The sequence below is a fragment of the Cuculus canorus genome, chromosome 18, assembly GCF_017976375.1.
Source record: "Cuculus canorus isolate bCucCan1 chromosome 18, bCucCan1.pri, whole genome shotgun sequence".
NCBI lineage: Eukaryota > Metazoa > Chordata > Aves > Cuculiformes > Cuculidae > Cuculus > Cuculus canorus.
Genome location: NC_071418.1, coordinates 6549410 through 6574150, shown reverse-complemented (window position 1 = coordinate 6574150; position 24741 = coordinate 6549410). Strand labels below are relative to the sequence as shown.

At 52.1% G+C, this 24741-nt stretch overlaps 1 protein-coding gene across 2 annotated transcripts in view; it reads right to left on the bottom strand.

Annotated features, from left to right (window-relative positions):
• SLC38A10 (solute carrier family 38 member 10) overlaps positions 1-22534 on the bottom strand; it is a 38593-nt gene extending 16059 nt beyond the window's left edge. For both annotated transcript variants that reach the window (XM_054083352.1, XM_054083351.1), the window contains exons 1-10: positions 22264-22534; positions 20574-20691; positions 17123-17168; positions 15417-15510; positions 14080-14223; positions 12297-12421; positions 8540-8642; positions 7554-7736; positions 5519-5630; positions 5219-5325 (exon numbers count right to left, since the gene is read on the bottom strand). In XM_054083352.1, coding sequence (XP_053939327.1) covers positions 5219-5325; positions 5519-5630; positions 7554-7736; positions 8540-8642; positions 12297-12421; positions 14080-14223; positions 15417-15510; positions 17123-17168; positions 20574-20691; positions 22264-22365 — 1134 coding nt within the window. In that variant the 5' untranslated portion in view covers positions 22366-22534. The remainder of the gene's footprint in view (positions 1-5218; positions 5326-5518; positions 5631-7553; positions 7737-8539; positions 8643-12296; positions 12422-14079; positions 14224-15416; positions 15511-17122; positions 17169-20573; positions 20692-22263) is intronic.
• Between the last annotated feature and the right edge of the window lie 2207 nt (positions 22535-24741).

Sequence of the window (24741 nt, the reverse complement as noted above, 5' to 3'; positions counted from 1 at the left end):
TGTTCACGGGCAACTCAAGAAGGACAAGACGATGACGTGCAGCAGCACCAGGGGCAGAGGAATGCCTGCCCTGCTCGGTGGCAGGGCTGCCAAACGCCTGCCCACTCCTCCCGACGAGAGCGGCACCAGTTCAAAGAGGCGAGCGGATGGATTGCCGGCCAACAACGCTGACTGGGGAGATTTAATTAAAGTCTAATATATTATTTTTACCTAGTTAATCACTGCAACTGTCACACTAAGGGCGTCTTGTGGAACCTGTTTTGCATGTCAACGTGTCAATGGCACTGCATGACTGGTAGGAGAGAGTCTGCGCTGAAGAAAGCAGGCACAGAAGCGCAATCTCTGCTAGAAACAGCTTCCCGGCAAACCCCTTTTCACCACAGACCATGGAAGCAAGAGGAACCATCATACGCAAAACAGAAAATGCCTCTGTAATGCTGGGAAGCTGCAAGTTTGCACCGAATCGGTATTTATGATGCAGCAACTCCCCTCTTCTTTTTATTTAAGCACATTCTGTGCACCGAAACACCAAGGATTCAGCTTATTTCTGCAGCTCTGCACAAGGCTGCAAGGATCCAAGACACTTCTGCAAACTGCATCTTCTCTTTGCACCTCACAGCTGCCCTGCATGATGCTCGGAGCCTGCAGGCAGCACACCGCTGCTTCTCTTGCCCATTCCCATCACCAATCCTGCTGCGTGCACACCGAATTCAGGCTGCTGGGGAGAGGACATTGCTTTTTCCACTACATCTAACAAGAACAACTCACTATGCATGCTTCACAAGGCAAGCGTGTAGCGCTCTCTCTGCAAAAAAAAACTTGCGGCTGTGGCACACGATCTTCAGTAGGAATGACACAAACAACCCAGCAGAGAGGCGCAACGCTCACAGCACCAGCGATTCTGGCTTGGGCTGTGATATCAGCTTAAGAGAGGACCGCTATCCTGCAGGATTCAGCCCCTTCCCCCAGAATCCTTACCCTGCAGGATGTACATCCCCATTCACAAGAAACAAAAGGATGCTACTCAGTGTGAGAAAACCTAGGCATGGCTACAGGGGACCACTGCCACAGCTGGGAGCTGCCAGATGGAAGAAACTATAAAAAATAAAGGGGAGAAGTGAAACTGAAAGGAGAAGTTAAAATGTTGGTACCTCAGGAGAGGGAGGGAGAGGCTCAGTTTTCTGTTCAGTCCTCATGCTGAGGGAGATCACCCTGAAACGTGGGCCAAGGTAGTCAGAGCGTCGAGCCCAGGAGGCCCTGCTCGCAGCACACCCCTGCAGACAGACAGACGCCTTCAGAAGGAAAAGGCTGGCGGGATGTGAAGCAGCTCTGGACAAGGGATGAGCAGCATGGCCAGGGAGCAGAGGCCAGACCTTAGGGATGTTGCAAAGGAAACAGAAGTAAAATCTGCTCCCTGCCTTGCCGTGTGGATGCACAAAGAGCAGATATCCTGCCATCCCGCTCAGGCCAAAAGCAGAGTCAGCAGCTAGCTGCCACTGCTGCCCTCAGCTCCGAACTCGTCCACTTCCTCCCCTCACACAATCCACAGCCCCAGCAGAAATGCACGTTGTGACTGGAAGGCTGCTCTGGCGTCTTCCAGAAACAACAGCGGAGAGGAAGAGCATTTCCACAAAGAGGATCTATTCTGGTGCCACAGGAACTAGGAGCAACATGAGAGAGAAGGGAACTATAGGAAATGGCTTTACATGTTTTAAAAGGATTTTTGTTGTTTCTTATCTTAGTGGGGAACCACTGGCTTGAACGCCTTGGATTCAAACCCTTTGGGTTGTTTAACATTTGGAGTTCATCTGTGAGTGTCCCAGAGCAGCAGGTAAGGCACAGGGGGCAGTCCAAGACCAGCTGGGCTGTCCATGAACCAGCAGTCGCCCCTTCAGCTCCCCGCCAGCTCCCTCCTCCTCACCTACCCCGTCAGCCGCTGAAGACCAGAACAAAGAGGTCCATAATCTGGCTTAATTCCACAGTGATACTTATTACATGGAAAACCAGGCAGTTGGTTCTTAGGGACCACCAAGGCTAATCTGGCAATTGAAGGAAGAGGAACAAGGGGTGCAAGGATCTGATGGCAGAGGAACCACTGCTCCCCAAAGCATTCAGCTGAAGAGCTGAGAACCTGGAGCAAGGAGAGGGACAACACTGTAGAGCAGTTATAAGCCCACGTCTGGTCCCACAGGAAGAATCTCCCCCACCCCACCGAAAAGCAAACCCACTGAGAGCAGAGACCCCTCTCGAGAAGCGCCTCTCAACGTGGACATGGCAAGAGAGAAGCAGATCCCTCTGGCTGCAGCCTCCTCCAACAGGCAGGTCAGCAATGCAAGGACCTGTCTCCCGCAGGGAGCACTCTGAGCACGGACAGGAATTCAGGAGAGGAAGTTTACGCAGCCATTTCCTCTGCTGATCGCTTTCCCTTGGCAGTCCTTCCTCCCAGAAGATAACTCGAACTTTGTACAGAAGCGTCATTAGCTCAGACCATCTCCTCTAACCACGCCTGGGCCTTCAGCGGGAAGCGAAAACACTGCATTAGTGTGGAGTGACGACATTCCCTGCACTGTGCTGCTTTGGACACTGCGTTTTCAGAGGGACAGAGTCATGGGGAAGGAATGCAGAGCCCCGGTCACTGCCGGGATCCTCCACGGCGCTGCGACAGGGCTGGGCTGCATGGACCAAAGGCGCCTGCGGTGAAGGTGCGCCGGCCGCTGCGTTACCAGGGGAGGGCAGAGGGGAATCTCTTTTCCATCCACACAGGAGTGAGACTGAAGGGTCATTTCCTGACCTGGAGCAGCCTCTCCACAGCTCCTCTTCCCCAACTGGGACAAGAGCAACTCCGGCCTCCCTAGGAGGGGCCTCACGGACGGGCTTGTGTCAACACTGGGAAGCCAACACCTTCCTGTTAGAAGTTAAACACTCTGTTTACAGACCTTAGCGCGACCTTCAGCAGCCTCTGCCAAACCTCTTGCTGTACCCCTGCTCCCGGAGGGCAGTGGGACACAGACCCACACCCTCTGCAGGAACACGCTTGGTGCTCAACCACAAGAAAGGGAACGCTCTCCTCAGTTCACTCACAGCACTGCAAGCCTGACTTCAAGCTCTTTAACTGCTCTGTTACCTGATCGTCCCTCCAACACAGAAACCTTTCATCCAAGCCACCCCCCAGCCTAGCTCAAACTGCCATCTCCAGCCCTGGGTTGCTGCCAGCGGCTGCAGGAATTAACTGCCCATGGTTTTTTGCTGGCCATCAAACATCTGGAACTGCCCATATCCCTCACACTGGAACGCTCTTCACCACTTTTAACGCAGCTCTCCCGTTTTGTAGTCTCAGCTCGCAGCATCTTCCCAGCTTGGTAAATCTGAACTTCCCATCTCACCAGACACGGGACTTTGCTGGATGCCAGAGGCGGCCCAATAAATGCAGCAACGGGGATAATTCAGGCAAGCATAAGGGCTGGAAATTAGAAGGTCTGCTGCTTTGGAAGAAAACTAAGAATGATGGACGGAGGGAGAACATACATGCACATTGTTTAGACAGGGAAAAGCAGGGAGAGACAGCAATGCCCAGGGCTGGCTCCTTCCCCCCCTTGACTGCCACTTTTCACAGTAGCATTTATTGATGGAGAGCAGCGTCTGATCAAAGCAAGCAGGAATGAAGGAGGAGACCAAAGACAGAGCTTCAGGGAAGGAATAAATGAGTCTCTGCAGAAGACCTGGAGGAAGGAGGAGAGGGTGGGCTCAGAATCCGGCTCCAGAGTGGAGGCGGGGAGGTGCTCTGCAGCCTAGCGCGTTTCTGAAGGCAGGTGTGCCCTCGCTGCAGCACTCCAGAGCATCGGTCAAAGCAAGTATGCAAACTTGACAGGCAATGGATCATTCAAGAGAAGGCTGGACAGCTTGTTACCAGCCCCTTGAAATGAAGGGGTAACCTGGGGGCTGATGCTTTAGATAAGCCCTTATTCCTTTGTGGGGATTTCTGCAGGACAAACATCTTCACCAGCCTTGTGACCAGCATTTCAGGTCAAGCATTGTGAGGGCCCCAGTGTTCAACCCCGGGCAGCCCTGGAGCTCAGCACACCCTAAGTGCAGTTTCAAGGCACTGCACAGAAACGTTCTGGCTCGGCCGGAATAGAAAGCAATTCTTGAAAGTGCTCTTTGTTTCCCTGAAAAATCCAGGCTGGCATTCAGACTCCTGCTTGGGGTTTCAGTTAAAGAAGTTAGGACCAAAGTGTCAGAATTCAGAGTGAAAGCTGGAAAGTTGGACTATTTCCTTGTGTCAGAGAAAGCACGGGGAAAGAAAAAAAATAGACCCTGCTTAAAAACTTCATGTACGTTTGCAAAGCCACAAGCCATTAAACACAGAAAAGGCCATTAGTTCTGTAGGACCCACAAAAATGTTGTGCTCCCCCCCCTGCTGACTCCACAATTTGCTGAAAAACTTATTCCCGGCCCAGCACTATCGTGACTGGAAGCGCTGGGGCAGAGCCTGCTAAAAGGCAGCAGATTAAGTTATTGTTAGTAAAAACCAAAACCTGTTAATTTCTGCCCCACAAAAGCACAGTATTTGTAGAACCAGAGAGGATCAAGCCCAGCAAAGAGCCACTTTGTTTAAGTCCCCAAGGAGGCCAATTCAAACCAGAGCAAAAGGAAAAGGTAAATTTCTAACAGTCTCTGAGCGACCCCAATTTTTAAAGAATCAATTCCTGAAGCAACACCTCTATGTGTGTTCCTTTTTATTATTATTTTGGTTGAAACCAGAAAGCTGAGGTTCAGCAGCAAGAACCGCATCGCTGAGAAATGATGTTTATTTTACCCAGCCCAGGCAGGTTGGGATGTAAGGCCTGTTAAGGTTTTATAGCCTGCCTGGGTTTCCCGTTCTGCACATACAGAACCTGAAGCCAGCCAGAAGGCGGACTGGAAGCAGCATTTTATGCACCAAATGAATGCTTCGCTTGCCATTGCAGGGACAAAAAGAGACGGTGCTCCAGCATAGGGCAGGACATGCACCAGGCCAGCACCTCCTCTGTGGCTGCCTGCATGCTCGTAAGTGCTGCTGCTCAAAGCAGCCAACCAGAACAGCTCCCTCCCTGTACTGGGCAGACTGGAGAGGGAGGCTGGAGGAGGTGCCGACCAGTTTCTCAGCTGCAGCCGAATTAACTGCGTTCCCAGGCTCTGCAGAGGGCTTAGGGGGATGTCAAGCAGCATCAGCACTGACCTGTGAACAAAGTGCATTCTTGTGGATCTTCTTGTAAATAAGAGCTGGGCAGATGAAACAAATGAGGCTTCCCATGGTAGCACCTGTCAGGCCCAGGACTGTTTCCACTGGCAAAGCAGAAGAGGAGAAGTCAGCAGAGGTCCCTCTCCTAGGACAGCCAGAGCGTGTGGTGGCTGCTGGAAGCCCGGGGCAGGCCAGGGTGCGAGCCCAGGAAGCCTGGCTATCACACTCAAAAGAGCAAATAAAAGAAACCAGAGAAAATAACCAAGCAACCAGCCCTTACCCCAACTCCTTACTCACCGTTTGGGATCATGATGCCTCCTACCATGGTTCCAAACACAACAGCCAATGTCAGGGCTTTGAACCGAAGTGGGGGCATATAACCCCCTGCAGCGAAGGTGCCATCTTTTTGCTGGAAGAGAAAGGGTGGAAAGGGGAGAATGAGTTTGGGTCCTGCAGCAGAACCTCACAGTTCCTAAGCCGTTACCAGAGTGGCTCTGGCAGCTTTGTCACCTCCATGCTATGGTCTCTGTGAAGGTGAGTGCTGGTGGGGCAGTTAGACATGGTTTAGCAGTTTTAATATGCAATTGCATTTGAACCTTCAAAACAAGGGAGTCAGGGGGCACGGAGCCAGAGCTGCTGTTTCCATCCTGCCCCAAATGTGAACTGTACAGCTGTAACGCAATCCCCGCAACAGTGCCGCAGCCCCCCAGCCTCAGCGAGCAGCCCCAAGGCCAAAGGCATGAGAAAGAGAGGCAGCTGAGAAGGCAGGAGAGAGAGAATGGTCACAGGGGGAGAAGAGCTCTGGTTTTGCTACAGCAAGGTGTCCCCTAACACCTCCAGGAGCAGGGCTATTCTTAACACTTTATAACACATATAAGAGCTCCTCGTGATGGAAGACACCCTGGCTGGACGGCAGAGGATGATCAGTGCTGCTGGGGAGCTGCTCATACGAGAGGGTTCCCAGATGCCCTCCATTTCCCACCCTATCCCCACCTTCCGAGCAGAAGGTGCAGAAAACAGGGGATCCAGCGAGCCCACATGGCCTGGAGAACCAGCGGCTGCACGGATGGCAAAGGAAAGCAAAGCAAAGGGATAGGTTCAGAGTCCAGAGAGCAATGAGGAAAGCTCAGACAAGAGCCACGGTCTTCCCAAGTGCTTCCAGCGCTTACTCCTCCACATTTGCTGGCTTTCACAGATCATCTTCCCCCATCCTCAGGCCCTCCCGACGTGAGAAAAGAGCCAGGGGCTTCTCACAGGCAGAAGTGGCAGGATTTAGAGCTATAAATTGCTCAAGTTTTATTTCCTGCCCTAAGAGGTTTCTATTTATGCAGATACACAAAGGCCTCAGAACATTCCCACAATCTCTTACTGTTATTTACTGAATACCATCGGCATGCTTAGTGCTGTACAATACACAGAGGAGAACACGCTACTGCCACAAGGGACTCACAGTCTAAATCAGACAGACCAACTATAGTCACAAAGGCTGTCTGAAGATGTGACCCTGGGAAAGGTGAACGTGTGGGAGGGGGCTCTATCCCACCGCCTGCTTCTGCTCCAAATCGGCTCCAAACAGCCAGGGGAGGCACTGGAGGAAGAGGACGCCTGAACCCAGAGGGGAGAAGGCTCCTCAGGGGGCTACTGACAGAGAAGAATAATCATAAAGGAGCAGAAATGAACAGGCACACACAGAAGCAAGAAAAAAATGAAGCTGGGCTGGGCTCTGAGGCCAGGAACAGAAGCTTGAGCTAAATGCAAAGCAAGATCGAGTTGGCCAGCAAAAGGATGCCAGCTGGAGCAGCAGGAAATAAGGAGGCCCCTCTGTTTCCAAAAGCACATTTCTCCCTCTTTCCAAGGGGGAGAACCGCCTCTGCTCTGAACTGTGTAACACTTCTGCGCGAGAGATGAAATCCCAGTGGAGCAGGGAAGCAGCAGCCATGGGATTTGGGGTGCAGCAGAGCAATAGCAGGCTGCAGGCTCACAGCTCCAGAGCTTCTGCCCAGGAAATTCCTCCGTAGAGAGAAAAGCTCTCCAAGTACCAGAGATTAACCATTCTGCAGAGCAGGATTTACAGGCTGCCACGGGCCTCCTGCCACACCGTTACCACACACCACGCACTCAGGATTCCACCGTCCGTTGAGGGTTTGTCCTTCTGGATGGTGAATACCTACTACAAGTGAGAAATGTGCAGTTGTCGCAGACTGTCACAGAACCAAGGCACGTTTGCAGCCCAGGTGGGCAGCCAGCAGCAGCGGCCAGAGTCACAGCCCTTCCAAATGCAAGTTTCAAAGGTGCACACCAAGGAGGTCCTGGCCACGCCAGAGGATCTTACCTGTTGCTCAAAGAGAAGGGTGTTCAGCGCCTGTCTGCAGGGGAGGATCATCATCGGAAACCCCACAGCTACTGACATCATGAATCCCACTCGAATCATCTCCGTCACAAGGTTGGAAGGGAAGTTCATGAGGACGTTCCCAGCAATGGCTTCAGTGTAACTCACGTAGCCAAAGAAGCCCACCTGTCCAGCAGGAGGGGAGGTGAGGGATGGGTTTGACTCCAAAGTACATTCCTACCTGCTCTGTACAGAAAGCTGGAGGTCAGCGACCTCCTGTGGGTCAGGGCCAGCCAAGGAGGGAGTGTGGGGCCACCTCCAGGGGCAACCTGCCAGCAGCTGTGGCACCCCAAAAGTTGAGACAAACATTTAAAGAACAGTGGGACCTTCCTAAAGGGAAAGGCAAGCTTCGCACTAAATAGAGGGGGCTTTCATGAAAGACGCTGCAGCGAGGGAACGCTGCCACTGCCTGGGACACAGAGCAGTGACTCTGCTTGCTGCCAGGCCCACAGACTGGCTCCTCCAAGAAAGGTGGGGCCATAACAATTCCCCACAGCAGCCTCGTTCACAGGGAAAGGCTCTTCTCAGGAATTATTAACTTGTTTTTATTAACTGGTGCTTTATGAGGCATAACTTCCTTCACATCTTTCCAATCGCAACAGGCTGAAAGGAGCTCTGCTGGACTCAGGGGGGCACCTCCAGCTCCAGGCTGGGCCCTGGATGGCAGAGAGCAGGCTGAGGGACACGGAAAAGCTGGGTCTCTGCTCTGCCTCTGCCCAAGGAAATGGGCGACTCTGAACATCTGGACTCTCCAAATGCCTCCTGCACTGTCAGGTTCATCATCTCCCTTCTAATTTTGCTTTCAGCAAAATGACTTATCTTTCAGAACAAATGCAGATAAGCAGAAACCATGTGAAGATAAATCATCATCCCTGCTGCCCCTCCAGACTGTGACTTCTGGCAAGAAAAGGGAAGGGGAAGTTTCTTACCGTAATGTAAAAGGTGGTGACCACGTTTAGGGAGGAAGCAAATATGGAGCTCATGATTTTAACAGACGGCTCATCCAAGCTATCATAGGTAGGCAAGACCTGACTGTAGAAAAGGGTAAATTATTTAAGGAAACCATCTGCAGAGAAAGAGAAAAACCCAGCTCCAGCAAGTTCCCTGCCTCAGCCCAGCAGCAAAGAATCCCTGACACCTTCCCCCTACAGAGCATAAACACGCGCTGCTATTCCACAATTTATACTGCTAATGCCAAGAGATTTCAGAACACTCATAACTTTAAGTGTTGCAAAAATATTCCTGCTCTCCCCACCCCACCACGTGGAGCTGAACGTGTGATGTAAACATTTTGGTTCAAAAGTGTTGCAAAATGAATGACCGTTTGTTCCAGTGAAACACCAGTGGCACCAGGCCAGGCAGCGCATTGGAGATTATTGTTCTTGGAGCTCTCTATGCTGATAATTAAAGCAACGCAGTGTTTACACAGTAAAAGCAGGAAGAAGGTTAGAGCATCACACTGTCTAAAAGAAAAGTTAAACAAACACAACTAAATGCAGTGCCTGTCATATTTCAGCACTGCTGCTGGAGCACTGTTCATAGAAAGCTGGGAGCACCAATTACACAGGATTTGGGGTATTTACAGACTTGGAAAGCATGTGGAATGTACTTTTTGACATCAGGTGCGTATTTTAGCAACTCATTAACCTCTTGTTACTTTAATTCAAGTGACTACATCCTGGCTTCGTGTTACTGAAGTAACCCTCAGGAGAAGGGGGGGAGCATCCAGTTTGATGCGAAGGGGTATCCCCAGCTCCAGCAGGCACAAAGCCATTAACAGAAAGTGTGTCAAGCTGAGGCCGAGCTGAAAAATCCTTAACCCTTAATCCCTTAACGTCAAACAGTTCTGTACAAAGGAAGCTGAGCGCATTGGCTCGCAGGAACCCGCAAGACACGTGCGGGGTCTGCAAACACAGCACCGTGACAGCCATTTACCAGCAGGGAGCGAGCAGATCTGCGTCCCCATGAGTCTCTCCCATTTCGGATTCCTCTCTGCCCTCAACACAGCAACCTCCACTAGATTAACTGACTACATCTCAGACTTCAGCCCCACAAGGGGAAGGAGGCCAAGAGGAAGAAGAAAGAAGAGAAGCAGAGAGGCTCTGCGGTGTGTGGAACGGCACAGCCAGGCCAGGTTTGTGTTAAGGCCGGAGAAACAGCAGTGACACAAGAAGTGCCATGCAAAGTCTAGCTGCACACAGGCCTCTTGCAACCACCTAATGGCTCCGTTTGGTTAGCCTGGGTTTGAGGAGCAGCATAGTATCCCGCAGGCCCCCAGGACACGCTGCTGAGCCCCCACTGACCAGCACCACCTCCCAAGACAGAGTGAGAGGACACAAGGCATGCAACAGGCAGCATGTCCTGACAGGCACTGGGGTTTATTTTTAAGCAAAATGCCTGCACTGAAAGCCAGCGGAGGATCAGGGATCCTTCCCCGCATTATCTGTTGCACCGCATCTTCATGAGGGCTCAAGCCAATGCCTCCTCCTGGGTGGAGAGCAGGCAAGTCAGCACAGGTATTAAAAGCAGCCTCAGAGGACGCAGCTGCGCTTCCACAATGGCCAGAGTTGCCTCGGAGGATCTTTTCTTCACCTTCAAAGAGGATCTTTCCTCCACCTTCCCTGTAAGGCTCACCTTGTGCAGGCTCTCCGAGCACAGCACAAATCCAGCCTGTAGGGAATGCACAGCACCAACAAACAATATCCCAACTTTTATTACCCCTGTGGTTTCAGCATTTTTGTATCCATCTGCATCAGAATAGCCACCTCCAGAAAGAAGGATTTTTCTCCTGGAAGGCTCTGCTGACTTCTCTTTAATTACAGAGTTCAGTGACGTGACAGAGGTCACGCAAGGAAGCTGCAGCAGAGGTAACCACTGAGCCCTCGCATCCCAGTTCTCAGCTCCAGAGCAATTTCCACACTACAGAACTGTAAAGGAGTGACCTACTTTGCAACTTCAGCAACAACAGGATAGCTTTTAAAGAGCGAAGGGTGTTGAACTCGCAAGTAAAGCAGGGTCAAGGTTTTCAAGCTAGAATAATAGTTATAATGGCTAGAATAATATTTGCCCTTACTGTATGCTGCATTTACGCATTGAAGGAAAAGGATTTCTGCTTTATGTTATTGCGATTCAGACGCTGGCAAAATTAAACCTGAGAATAACACATAAAGATTGCTTGGGCTGGGGACTGAGCATTGCCCTCATGCTTGGAAAAAATGCATCACTTTAGGTTGAGCTTGCCACGTAAGTGCTGTAGGGGAGCCTATATTTAGGTACGCGTACACTGGTCCAGACCAAACTATTTCCCTGCATTTCCAACTCGCAGCAAAATTGTGCTGGGTACCGTGTGGCTACCATAAGAAAAACAAATTGGAATTTAAAAACTCTACAATGTTAACAAGGTAAAGCTGTAAAAGAACACAATTCCCTTTGCCAGTTGTAATGGGGACATTAAACAGCAAGACTGGAGCGTGTTCGGGTGGGAACTGAGCTGCCAAGAGAGCCGATAAGTGGAAAATGACGATTTGGATCTTGCGTGTGGGTGTAAACACAGCAGTCTGAACAAATTTTATCTGTCACATTCATTCACTGTTGGCACGCTACCCATTTGCTAGAACTACAGGGGGGAGAGCCCGACTCTGCCAGCCTTCCAAACGAGGATGGTCTTTTCCGTGTCCACATTTGGATTTACACCTCTATTTAAAGTCTGTTACTATTCCGGCCAGGCACGTATTGCTCACTTGCCATTCTAGTGCAGAAGGTAATGCTGCTAGAAATGTGAAAATAGCCTGCTCTGCCATCACGCCCTTCCACGTGCCATGGAAACCCTCGCTGAAAGCCAGGAACGGGAAATGCGCAAACAGCTCTCCGAAGTCCATGACTGTGCGATCCTCTGAGTATTCTCAAAGAAATTCGGGGTAATGGCAAGCAGCCACAATTGTACGCAACCCTGCGGGAGCCCTGCGGCCATTAGGCGGCACAACCCCGCTGCCTTTCCTGGTACGAAATCATTCCCTTCGAGGAATGGGGAAAATTCATCACTTACGCAGCTGTGCCAGAAGCAACGTGCGTTATGCTGAGGATCTGTTTGGCCAAATGATCCTGTGTTGCTCAAGTACAATAACTCCCAAGCGAAATATAACTCCCTCTCCGATCTCTCTGGGGAGACCTTAGAGCAGCCTCCAGTACTGAAAGGGCTCCAAGAAAACTGGGGAAGGGCTCCTGATCAGGGAGTGCAGGGATAGGAAGAGGGGAACAGTTTTAAGCTGAAAGAGGGGAGATTGAGATGAGATCTTAAAAATACTTTCCTTTGAGGGTGGGGAGGCCCCGCCCCAGGTTGCCCAGAGAAGTGGTGGCTGCCCCGTCGCTGGAGGTGTTCAAGGCCAGGCTGGATGGGGCTTGGAGCCCCTGATCCAGTGGGAGGTGTCCCTGCCCATGGCAGGGGGTGGAACTGGATGGGCTTTGAGGTCCCTTCTGACCCAAACCATTCTATGATTCTATGACCTAGGTAACAAAAGGGTCACAACTGAACAAGATTCATTACTTCAGCAGGCTGTAAAATATTTTGATCAAGATAAAATAGGAAGGCAGATGGGATCTGTCCCTTGCAGACCCTCCTAAGCCTCTGCCCTCAGAAAAACTCATCACACACCACAATTGCCAGAAGCAGGAATGGTGGGTACTTACGACTGACAGGCAAAAGACATGCCGAAGATGGGGATGCAGCGAAAAATGCCCTCCCAACGAGTGTAACTAACTCGCTGCAGCCACTGCCCACTGAAGAGGCCATGCTTGAAGGATGACAGCACAATCTGCAGCCAAGAGAAAGAAAAGGGATTAAGATCCAACCCAAAACACCTTATTGGCAGCAGTAATGACGGTGTTGGGATAAAAGGCAGCATGCGGAAGCTCTGCGAGGAACAGCTTATGCTGCCTACCAGGGCCTGATCTCTGTTAGATTCCCCAGCTCCCCACCTCCAAGGGCCCCTTGGCACCAAGGATCCTGGGGTGCTTTTTAAAAGATCTGTCCCATTCCCCCCTTGTTTGACGCCATCAGACATCATAGCACGCAGCAGGGTGGAACGATTTCCACTGACACATCTAACCACAAGAATTACTGTTCCCAGCAACTTCTTTTGTACTTTTTAAGCACATTTTTAAATCCAAATGGGAAGCAACATTCACTTTGGAGAGTGGAAAGAGACAAAAGTTCCTAAAACAGGACCCCACCTGCTACTCCAGAGCCATTCAACATAACCCGTTCACTCAAGACAAGGATAAACTTCATGAAAACAAGGGGAGCAAGGCACTCAGAAGCGGCCAGGGGAGCTCTTTTGCCACTGACAAGGAACCTGGCAGGCATTGGGTTGCACAGGAAACAGAAGGTAAATATGTCTGAATGCCTGTTTATAATATGGCCTGAATGGGGTTTTTCTAATCCCCAGAGATTACATTTTAGTGCAGCCAACTCTCATGAAATGTTGTGGTTTTCTTAAAGGCGCAGCTCCTGGAACACTGCAGTTTTGTAGAACCTTCATTTACAGTTCCCAGTCTCCTTACAGAGGCAAACTCGGCAGCGTGACCTGGCACAACCTGCTAAAAAAAGTTACGTGGAAACAATTTCCACACCTCCTTTTTCTTCCTTTTGTTTCAGCTCTTTCAGGCCCAAAATTTGGGAGAGGCAGGGCTGGGGCTCCACAACCAAACCACATGAGCAGCCGTGAGGTGAAACTTCAAGTGATTAAAAAGCAAGTGAGAGTCTCCACCTCTCAGTAAATGGTTCTTTACAACAAGGCTTGGCCAAGCCAAACAGGGCCAGCTCTGAGTAGCTCTCAGCTTACCCTGATGAATCCAAATAGTCCAGAATCCAGAGAAAAACTTCCCTAGAAATACCTAAAAACAAGTATACGCTGTGTCCCAGACTTAAGACCTCATGAAGCTTTCAATGCTCGAGAAATAGAAGGGCTGCTGTCTAACAAATAAAACTACTTGCAGCGTGAAAGGCACTAACCATGAGCTGCAAAAAAGCGTGCAAAGTACACACTGCGTTCTCAACAAGAGCTGCCTTCCCCCACGGATTAGAAGACTAAGGTTTTCAAGGTAAAACGCTAACGCATGATGGAAGCCCTTCTGCTTCCAGGCACTCTCCCCCACATCTTCCACCCTTTGGTTTAAAGTTCAGAGCCCTAAATTATAAGACACCAACAAACAGAATAAACCACCAGATTCATGGTTTATTATTATTTATGCCATCACAATCCCCAGCATTCACAAGAGTTTACAGACCCACTGGCCAGTTTTCACAGCGTCGATCAGTACGGGCACCCAGATCACTCGTTATGCCCAGCATTAACAGCAATGATTATGAGGAAGGATGTTTTAAATTGGAGGCCTGCACCTGCAGGCTGTCCCAGCAGGAACATCTGTGTTAAAACAATAGGAAAAGAGCATTCCTAGTGCCGGTACTCACCACAAACATGAACACGGTGTAAAAGATCAGAGCCATGGCACTGAATGACTGTATAGAGGCCATCATGTTCCTCTGGAGGCTCAGTGGAAGGACAATGCACAGCGAGACAGCAAAGAGCAGGACTATCCGGAAGCTGCCCGACACCTGCAAATGAGACCTACATCAAGAACTGGAGCACAGAGGATACTCAAAACACCCCATGAAATGAGCAAAGTAACCCCCCCCAGATGCGGTTGATTTTTCCAGAGTGAGAAATAATGCAAAGCCAGGAGGAATTTCAAATGCAAGATCCTGCTTCTGTATGCATTTAGATTTGATGCTGAAAGCCTGCCATTCTTCTGGCTAGGTCTGTGATGAGCTTACACAGTCACTGGGTGCCACTGTTGCTCTACACAGTGCGTGACAGGTCCACCCTGACATGGAAGTATTGCGGGGGGTGTTTAAATGCTAATCCAGCACAAGCTATTTTCACGCAATTAAATAAAAACTAAACTTACTTGGGAGACAGGAGATTGAAGCCTTGAAAATTCTGATCCAGAAAATTAATCAAAGCCAGGCATTGGTATTTATTATAGCAGAACACTCCGAAATGCTTGGAAATATTTAATATCTAATTTGGCTGAAGCCACAACACGTCTTTTTAACTTCACGGTCCCTTAATCAGGGCTTAGCAGCATCAGGCAGAGCAGATAACAGCCTGGCCAAAAATCCTTCCATGTGTCCATTGTGCTTTCCCGCAAGGCCCGAGCGCCGGCTCCAAGCGCCGCTGCTCACAGCTCTGCAGGAGAAGCAGCAAGAGCCTCCTGCCCACAAGAAGTGCCCCTTGCCACCCCACATCCTGAGCCAGCATGAGGGCCACCATACTGCATATTTCAGCCTCAAAGGGAGCCCAGCACATGGTAACTTTGGCCACCAAACCAGGATGGAACAGGAAAAAAAAATCCCTCTTGGACTACAGGGCTGTAAAGGGGTGGGAGCTTGGACAGAGAAACCGTCACTAACGATTAAGGACAGGAATTATCATCTCCTTCAAGGAATCTGCTCCAGAATTAACAAAATTAAAAAGAATTCCTTTCTTGGAAGTGCCTTATTGGAGGTTTTACACATCTGAGTGCTCACCACATGTTTGAGCTTCCAGGACTTCACAGAGCTAAATGCCGTGTGCATGAGGCGTGCAATTAAAGCTCAACACGAGACGACCCCAAAACGCCTCGTGGGCGGCGAAGCACACTGCTAAGGCAGGACAGGCTTTGCTGTATCTCAGGCACTCATGGCTCAATGCAAGAACTGGGAACCTTGTCTGCACTGTACATGTGATCCAGAAAGGATTTATTTACCTGAAATCCAAGCAGCCGGGCAAAGAAGTTGGAGCCCAAATCACCAATGACAACATAGAAAGCAATGCAAGTTCCCAGCATCAGCCCGATCATGCTGCGAAAACAACATACAGACAGGTTAGGAGGCGGGAGCAGGGCCTGGAACGCAACTCCTGCTCCTGGGCAGGTGTGTGTCAGCAGCCACGTTCCCAACGGATTTGCAGTCCGCACTGCCCTCACAAGAGGACAAGGATTTGTTAATGCCAGGGCTACCTTAGAGACACTGCCCAGGACTGCCACAACAGAGCCTGCAGTGATGGGACCCCCCAGTGCTGACATGCAAGCAGTGACAAAGCTGCTACAGTTCATGCGCTGGGAACAAGAGGCATCCTAAACACTGCAGTCACTGGCAAAGGGCTATGACAAAGGTTTGGCGCAGGGTTACACCCTGCACACAACTGCAACAGCTGAGGATTGTTTAGGATCCTGCCCTCTGTTTTACAAGGAACAACCAGAAGAGTTCATAGAATCATAGAATGGCTTGGGTTGGAAGGGTCCCTAAATCCCATCCAGTTCCAGCCCCCTGCCATGGGCAGGGACACCTCCCACTGGATCAGGTTGCTCCAAGCCCCATCCAACCTGGCCTTGAACATCTCCAAGGATGGGGCAGCCAAGACTTCACTGGACAACCTGAGGCAGGGCCTCCCCACCCTCACAGGAAAACATTTCTTCCTAAGATCTCATCTCAGTCTCCTCTCTTTCACCTTAAAACCATTCCCCCTCATCCTATCCCTGCACTCCCTGATCACGAACCCCTTCCCAGCTTTCCAGGAGCCTCTTTCAGTACTGCAAGCTGCTCTAAGGTCTCTCCAGAGCCTTCTCTTCTCTAGGCTGAACAACCCAAACTCTCTCAGACTGTCCTTGTAGGGGAGGTGTTCCAGCCCTCAGATCATCTCTGTGGTCTCCTCTGGACTCACTCTAACAGATCCATGACCTTTCCCCGCTGAAATACTCTGTGTATTTTTAGTGCTGTGCAGCAGTTTGCAGCTGGGAAGAGGGAAGGAGCCAGCAGCACTGACTGGGCTGGCCTCAAGACACCTCCACCATCTCTGCTGGAAAAGGCAGTGCTGGAAAGATGTACCAGCGCCTATTGCAACTGCTCAAAGAGCTGTGAGGGAGCTTCAACCTGCACTGGGGATGAGGAACCAGACTCTGTCCTGAAATAAAGGCAGGAGTTCCTCCACAGGGCATCTCCCAAAGCCTGGCATCTCACAGAGCGAAGCAGCACCCACTGCGAGCAGCAGACAGGACGAGAGCTGCTGAAGGGTGGATCCAAGGGACCAAACACTCTCTCCTGCTAACTCATGGCAATCTTGGCAGGGACTTCACCTCTGGAAAAGTGCCACGAATGACATGCCCATGATTTCACAGCACACACAGCAGAGCAGGAGATGAGTTCATTCCCCGACTTCTGTGCTAGCACTGTCTGGAAGGCACTCCCGTCTCCACTGAGGATTGGGTGGGACAGGCTGAAGGTAACACCTGCGAGCTGTGCTTTGGGGATCTCACACTCTTGTTCCAATTCCAGGTGGCAAGGAAGACTGCTGGGAGCGGAGAAGGCAGGAAAGTGAGAAACGAGAGCGCAGCAAGGCCACGAGAGGCTACAGAGTAGGATTTGTCATTAAAGAAAACCAAACTATCACAGCTTTAAGTAAGCAGCAGATTACCTTGTTTCCACCAACATTTTTCCTGCTTTTCCATAGGCATGAAATGCTGGCATAAGAGATAAAAGAGTTATAGTTAGTCAAAGAAAGGTCCAGAACGCAGTGCACACGTGACTTCAACATCAAACAACCACAGTGACAAAGGGCAGTGCAGCGGGAACCCACCAGGGTTGTGTTTCGAGGCCGTTTCCCTTGCCCGCCCTCCCACTTTCTTTTTCAGATATGCCCTCCGCAAACCAAAAACCACATGAGACAGGAACAAAGATGAGGAAAAGATAGAAAGCAGGTTCTTTAATTTTTTTCTTCTCCTATTTTAAAAAAAAAAAAGAAGTGGTGTGAAGTAGCAGTCACACATGGCAACCATTAAAGGAAAGGCAGCGCGGAAGAGAAAATATGCATCTATAAGATGCTGTGTGGCAAAAAGTTACTGCAGTGCAAGATTTCAATCAAACTCTCATTTTTATTTTTATCTTCCCACTATAACTGAGCCGCCTGACGTTGCTGGATGGGAGAGCTGAGACGGTGCCCAGAACGTTCAATCCCATACCCAGAATACCCAGTGCTCCCAACCCACACCAAAGTGCTGCTGCCAAGAGACTTTTTTTTTTCCTCCTCTCCCATACTGGGGTTGTAGCTCGTAGCAGAAAATGATCAGTAGGCTTTAAATCATTGTGTTTTTTCTTCAAAAGAAAAGGCCAAGAAAACTCCGCTTGTATTTTTAGATCTTACTGGGTAGAATGGGAATTGAGACCTCCGGGTCTAAGCACAGACCACACCGTCCAACTCTGTCAGCCTTTAACTGCAGAGGCCCAACATGAACACCACCACCCCTGTGTCTTCTCTCAAGGTACAGCACACATCCCTGCAGGCTTTATTCGCTTCTGGAAGCACCCTCTGCTATGTTAAATATTAACTTATAAACTCTGACTTCTTTGGACTCCGCTTGAGCTAAAAATCAAGGAAACGAGATGTTCTCTCACAGAGTGAGAAAAAAAAAAAAGCATGGCAAGGAGACCTGCAGCAGGAAAATAAACCGGAGCTGTTCGGTGAGGCAGCACCAAAACCAGCTGATGGCTCAGTGACAGGCGGGGGGGAACAGCCGCCTCCAGGCACGCTGCCCGAGCGCTGAGAGCGGCTGTGCCGTGTCGGCCTCCAGCTCTCCCCTTGCCTGGGAATTCGCGACAATAAGGAGGAAGGCAGCAGCCCTGGGGGTTCAGTCACAGAGCCAAAGCGGCCGGGAACGAGAGAGAGGAAGCAAGCAGAGGAAAACATCCCTCCTGGAGACTGGGCTGTTACCAAGCCAGGCTCCAGGACTGCCACTGCTGCACTCCTCTGTGAGCTCCTTTTTCACATCACAGAGAAAGGCAGGTGCCTGCAGGTAACAGCGACAGCTGTGGTGGAGATGCCGAGACACAACCAGTCTCCGTGGCTGTTCTGGAGTGGTGTTCTCATGAGAATGAGCCTCCAAACATTTTGCCAGATGTCCCCATCCGGGGACACTGAAAACATTGGATCCTTTATCTTCTCAAGGAGGAAGGAGACAATGACTGTAAAATAAATTGTACAGTCGAGCATCTTTGGAATGGGATGTCTAGATGCCTAACGCACTGGGCAGAGCTGAACCCGCTCAGTAATTAGAGAAGCCCTTTGAAATCACAGGGTGAGCAGTGTTTCAGCACCCTTCTGCCAGGACATGGAACTGAACTGCCTCCAGGGATGCAGTGTGGTCTGCAAAGGCTCAGACTGCTTTTCAGCAGCTCCTGCTCTCAGACTCATCTCCAGATCCAAGTCTGCCTGGGAACTGCACTCTGCTTCCCTTCCTGTCCACGCTCTGTCTCAGGTCCTTCCCTTCCACAGGAGAACAGCGCTGAAGAGAGAAACCTTTTTAATACCCAGCCCCTCCAGGCACAGAACAGTGCCAAGCAAAGGCGGCGAGGCTAGATATCAGCCCACTATGACCCTGGGTCCTCTGTAGCTGTACCAATCACTCCCCGCCTTCCTCCAGAAGGGACTGGCTGCCTGCAGTTAATTTGCAAAACTTTCGTACATCTCTCAGCACTGCCAAAGCCTCCCACGGAATCAGCCGCGGGGGCTGCCAGGATCTCTCGCAGATGCAGCCGGGCACAAGCCTGTGGTGACAAAGGACGTCTGTGTGGAGCTGCTCAAACTTGAGGCATTAGGATGCACTCTAGGAGCGCTGCCTTTCCTCTCGGGGCTGTTCCTCCCAGTGGTATCTCTCCCAGGGCAGAGGGAGGGAGCATTTCTTTCAGCGCCAGCATTTGCGTGCCAGGAGGTGCCAGGAAGTTTGGAAGCATTACTGGCCTTCTGTGTATTCGAGCCCCTTGGCTTCTGAAAGTGCAGAGGATCCCTTCTTCCCGGGAGACGCTCCAAGGTGAAGGGGACTCTCTGTGCTTCAGGGAAGCAGCACACAAAGACTTATTGTGAGGGGGCAGGGAGACACAAGCTGGGCATCTGGGCTGGGAGCAGCAGGGCCAAGCCAAACGCTGCCTGGGGACTCCCAGTTTCCCTCCAGCATCGCAGGAACTGCCTCTGAGACCACAGAACTTCTGGATCTTTCCAGTAGATGTAACTTGGCAGAAGCCAAGCCTTGCAGACCGGTGGCAGCACCTCAGCACTCTGCGGATGGAGGAAACCCGCCTGTCAACAACACGGTCAGCCAGCGAGCCATGCGTTTCCCAGCTCTTTTACCAACAGCAATGCCAGCCAACACTTCGCTCCTCCAGAGGAACAAGAGAAATGGAGTAAAGATGACTTTTCCTGCCGTTTTGCACGCCAGCAGAGAGGACTGGAACCCGACCACCTCCTCCTGCCCCCTAGGCTGGTCAGAATCAGAAGAGAGGTCACAAGCTGAGCCCAGCCCCGGCGCCAACGCAGAGGCAACAAGCTCTGAGGAAGCGGGCTAGCAGGCTCTGCCAAAAACCCACACATGAATCTTGCAGATGTTTTTATTTTCTCGGCCACTTGGAACCCTACGCGCTGTTTCCTCTCTGCTCTGCCATGAAGGCGTATGCAGCTCAGATCCCGGCAGCCCGAGCTCCATGCCAGGCTCCGCTGGCAGAACCCGATGTCCTCAGCAGCACACTGGGTGGGGAAGCTCGCGGCTTTCATGCTGAGACCAATAATTTATACCAGACACCCGCTACGCCAGCTCCCGAAAATTTGGGGTGTGATCAGCCAGCTCGGCATCTCCTGCCCTGCAGAGCCAAAACAATTCTGCGCCTGTTAACTCCACTGTCGGGAGCAGAATTAAACCCTTGCGTTCCCTGGGGATGTGGGGGAGAGGCCGGCAGAGGAATACGATGCAAATTGAAAACTGCATGAAGAAACCATTTACTCTTCCAACAATATCAGTGTGAAAGTTGTAAATTAAGAGGTCAAAGTAAAACCACAGCTAAAAGGAAAAACACCAAGCCCTAGAGCTGAAAATCCTCACCGAGGCCAGGGTAGGTCCGGCGCTTGCTGAGGTTGGCCGATTTCACCAGGAACATGCAGGATTGATGAGTCATCCAAGAGCAGAAAATCAGCAGCAGAGCTCCCAGGACGATGCCACACTGAAACGGGGGAAGAGACAGGCGCAAGATTAAGGTCAGTCACTGCTGAGATTAAGGTCACTGCACTGTTTTATTGCCACCCTTTATCGCCCTCAGGCTCCTCTGCACGGTTCCTGCCACACTTCTCCCTGCTAAGGGAGTTGCTTCGACTTCAGAGAGCCAAGGGAAATGTGATGTATGAGCTCAATTTTACCCTCCTTGCAGCCCAAGGACACTATGGAGCAGCTGCCCATTTCCCACAGCTTCCAGTCATACCAATGTAAGCTCCTAAGAGTGAACTGGGAGTCGTTTGTGGAGCAGAACTTCCCTGGCTCCCCTTGTCCACCCCTAGCACTCTCGGACAGTTCACACAGAGTAGAGAGATCATTCCTAACCCCGAGCTGCAAACTCCGTTGTAAAATTACTCAATCCAAATTATGTGATGGTGTGAACTAATTACCACAGCCAAGATGCTGCCCTGCCTTGCTGGCTCACGCATTTGCCGAAGGGGATGTTACACACCAGACACTTTTTAAGCAGGTGACTTCAAAAAGGGACAAAACATGGCAGAATGGAATGACAGCCACTCCTTTTCTTGCTGTATTTAAACCTGGCACAGCCACAGGGACGGCGGCAGCTCTCAGTGAGGGGGAGTGGGGCACAGCTCAGCGCAAGGGCTCAGCAGCTGGTTTGCTCTAAGCCCACCTGCATTTATCGTACAGAGCAATTCCTTAATTTTCTTTTTCCTTCTACTCACAAGAAGTGCAACAAGCATTACTTAGAGATCTCATCACAAAGGAAAACAAGCAGTTTGAAACGAGAGAGGAAAACAAGCAGTTTGAAACGAGAGAGGAAAACAAGCAGTTTGAAACGAGAGACATCCCATCTCAGTCTCCAGTGCCTCCTTCATCAACCATCCCCTCCAACCACCACAGAACACTGAACCACCCACCAAATTTGGATAAACGAAGGGGTAAAGGGGGCCTCCCACTGTGCTCCCCAGACCCCTTCAGCTCCCCAGCCACCCACTCAGCACCTCCCAACTCAACTCCCCAACCCCTCAGCCCTCCAAGCCCCTCTCAGCATCTCCCCAGCCCCCCTTGCCATCCTCCTCGCACCCCTCAGCCCCCGACAAGCTACACTCAGCCCTACACAGCCCAACCCCTGCCCTTCTCCTTGCTCCTCTCAGACCCCCAGGCCTTCTTAGCACCTCCTCAGCATCCCTCTCTCCTCCACGTCCTTCTCCCTGCCCCCCCTCAGCTCCTCTCAACTCCTCCCCACTCCCCTCTGTCCTCCCCAGACCCCTTCAGCACCTCCCAAGCCTCCTCACTCCCCTCCCTGACCCCCCAACTCCTCCCTGCCCCCCTCAACTCCTCTAAGCACCTCCTCAGCACCTCCACAACCCGCCCTGTTCTCCTCGCTGCCCTCCTGACGGCCTCCTCCAGCCCCACCGGCGCCTCTCAGCCCCTCCCCAGTCCCCATTTTCTCTTTCCCGCTACCCCCAGCCCCTCCCCAAAGCGGGGGGCTTTACCCCCCGCTCGCAGCTGGTCTGTCCCTGTGGGGACACCCCGGGGCCGCGGTGAGAACGCTCACCTGGCGGAAGCAGAAGGGCACGGTGAGCACGCTGACGCCCACGATGCTGTTCACCACGTTCATTATGAGGCCCCAGTTGGAGCCCCCCGCCGCCGCCGCCATGGCCGGGACGGGGCTCCTCGCGGGGCAGGGCCCGGCTCGCAGGCGCTACCACCGCCCCCCAGCCACCCACTCAGCCTCCCGCGCCCGCCATGGCCGCCCCGATCCAGCCCCGCGCCGCGGCCCCGGCACCGGCCACAGCGGCACTTCCGGCTTCCGCTGCTCCGCTGGCGCTTCCGGCAACGCGAAGGGCCGAGCAGCGAGACGAGCGGGGTAGAGCGGCACCCTGAGGGCCGCGCAGGCCGTCCGGGAGCTCCGCGCTCGCTGCTCCTGGGAGGACTGGGGAGGGAAATGGGGCGACTTGCCTGGAGGACACCGGGGAACCGGACACAGGGCGGGCGCACGAGCTCTCAGAGACGTGCAGGTGCATGCATTTGTGTGCTTGCACACTCACTTGTACACGGGGATACGTGCAGATGCATGCACACACTCATATGCATGCACAGATGCATGTGCAGGCATGCACATACGTGTGCGTACGTGCAGGTGTATGCGCGTGCATGCACATATTCACATATATGTACATGCAGACGGTGCATACGCACACACAGGCATGCCCATGCTCATATATGTACACACAGATGCATGCAGAGGCACAAACATGCATGCACATACACGTGTGTGCACATGCATGCACATATTCACACGTGTGCAGACACATGCATGCATATATGCATGTGCATGCACACATAGCTGCACATGCATGCACATATTTGCACGTGTGCACACAGATGCATGCACATAGACACGTGTACACAGAGATGCATGCACAAGCACACACATGCATGCCCATATTGACACGTGTACACACAGATACACACACATGCAACCATCCCTCTGCACCTCCACATCACCAGTTTGCCCAAACCCGTGCCCCGCAGGGTCCCAGGCTCTGCAGAGCACCCCGGCCCCTCGCCCACCCCATGCTCCGCATCAGTCTTTGCCTGGCCAAGCCCCCACCAGTGCCCACCACACCCCGCTGGGCTGTTGCACGGTGCCCACACAGCCCTTGCAGCAGCGGTGGCACCCGGGCAGAGGGCAAACTGGGGAATCGGGTGCCCTTGGGGGGGGCGAATGTTTGCCTCCATCGCCTGGTTTGCCCCAAATCTGGGTGTACATCTGCGTATGCACCCAGCTGTGCACGTGCAACACACGCAGCAGGTCTGCTCCCCATCCTGGCCAGAGTGGTCCCCAACTCTGGTGTGGCCATGGGTCGGTCTGCCCGCAGCAGCATCCCCCCTGCAGCCCACTCCGGACAGTCTGAGCACCCCAGGGTACCACATCCCATGCCAGGGTACCACCTCACCTGCCCATCTACCACATCCCATGTCTGTGTCCCATGTCCAGGAGCATCTCCTCGGGGCTATGGGTGCTGTACCCTAAGCCAAACTCCACCAGGCACTCACCCAGTGTTTGGGGCTCCCTGTCTGCCTGCTCCATACCCCCTGAGCAGGAGAAGGCAGAAAAAGAGAAAGAAAATAAAAGGAAAGATGTGAGGGGGGCTCTGGATGGCTCCCTCGGGGCCTCACACCGCGGCAGGTCGGAGCGGCACACGCCAACGGCACGCTGCCGCTGGAATGGAACACACGGCGCTTGTATAATTTGTGGCAATTGCAATGGGTAACCGCAGGAATTTGCTCTACAAAAGGTTTGCAGGGAGGTGAACGTGCCTGCCTAATTCCCTCCAGGTGTTGCACAGGCTCCAGGCTGAGGGCAGCAGCATCGGACGCATTTCTCTGCCTCCTGTGCCACCATCCCTGCAACTGGGGGGCCCCTTGGGGCGGTCGCTGCGCTGGTTTGGGGGACCCCCGGTGGCACCCGGGCACGGGATGTGAGAGCTGGAGATGGGATGTGGGATCCAGAGATGGGGAATGGGACCCAGGGATGGGATGGATCGTGGTAGCAGACAAGGGATGTGGCACCTGGAGACAGGACGTGGTACCCAGAGATGGGACGTGGTACCCATGTATGGGAAATGGTACCCATGGAAGGGATGGAATATGGTATAGGACATGGGATGTGGTAGCCATGTATGGGAAATGGTACCCACGGAAGGGATGGAATATGGTATAGGACATGGGACGTGGCAACTGGAGACATGAGGTGGTACCCAAAGATGGGAAATGGTTCCCAGGGATGGGATATAGTACGGGATGTGAGATGTGGTACCGGGAAACGGGACACGGTACACAGAGATGTGTTACCTATGTATAGGAAATGGTACCCAGGGATGGGATGGAACATGGTACAGGACATGAGATGTGGTACCTGGACACGGGATGTGGCACCTGGGCATGGGATGTGGCACCTAGAGATAGGACATGGTACCCAGAGATGGGATGTATTACCCCTGTAGAAGAAATGGTACCCAGGGGTGGG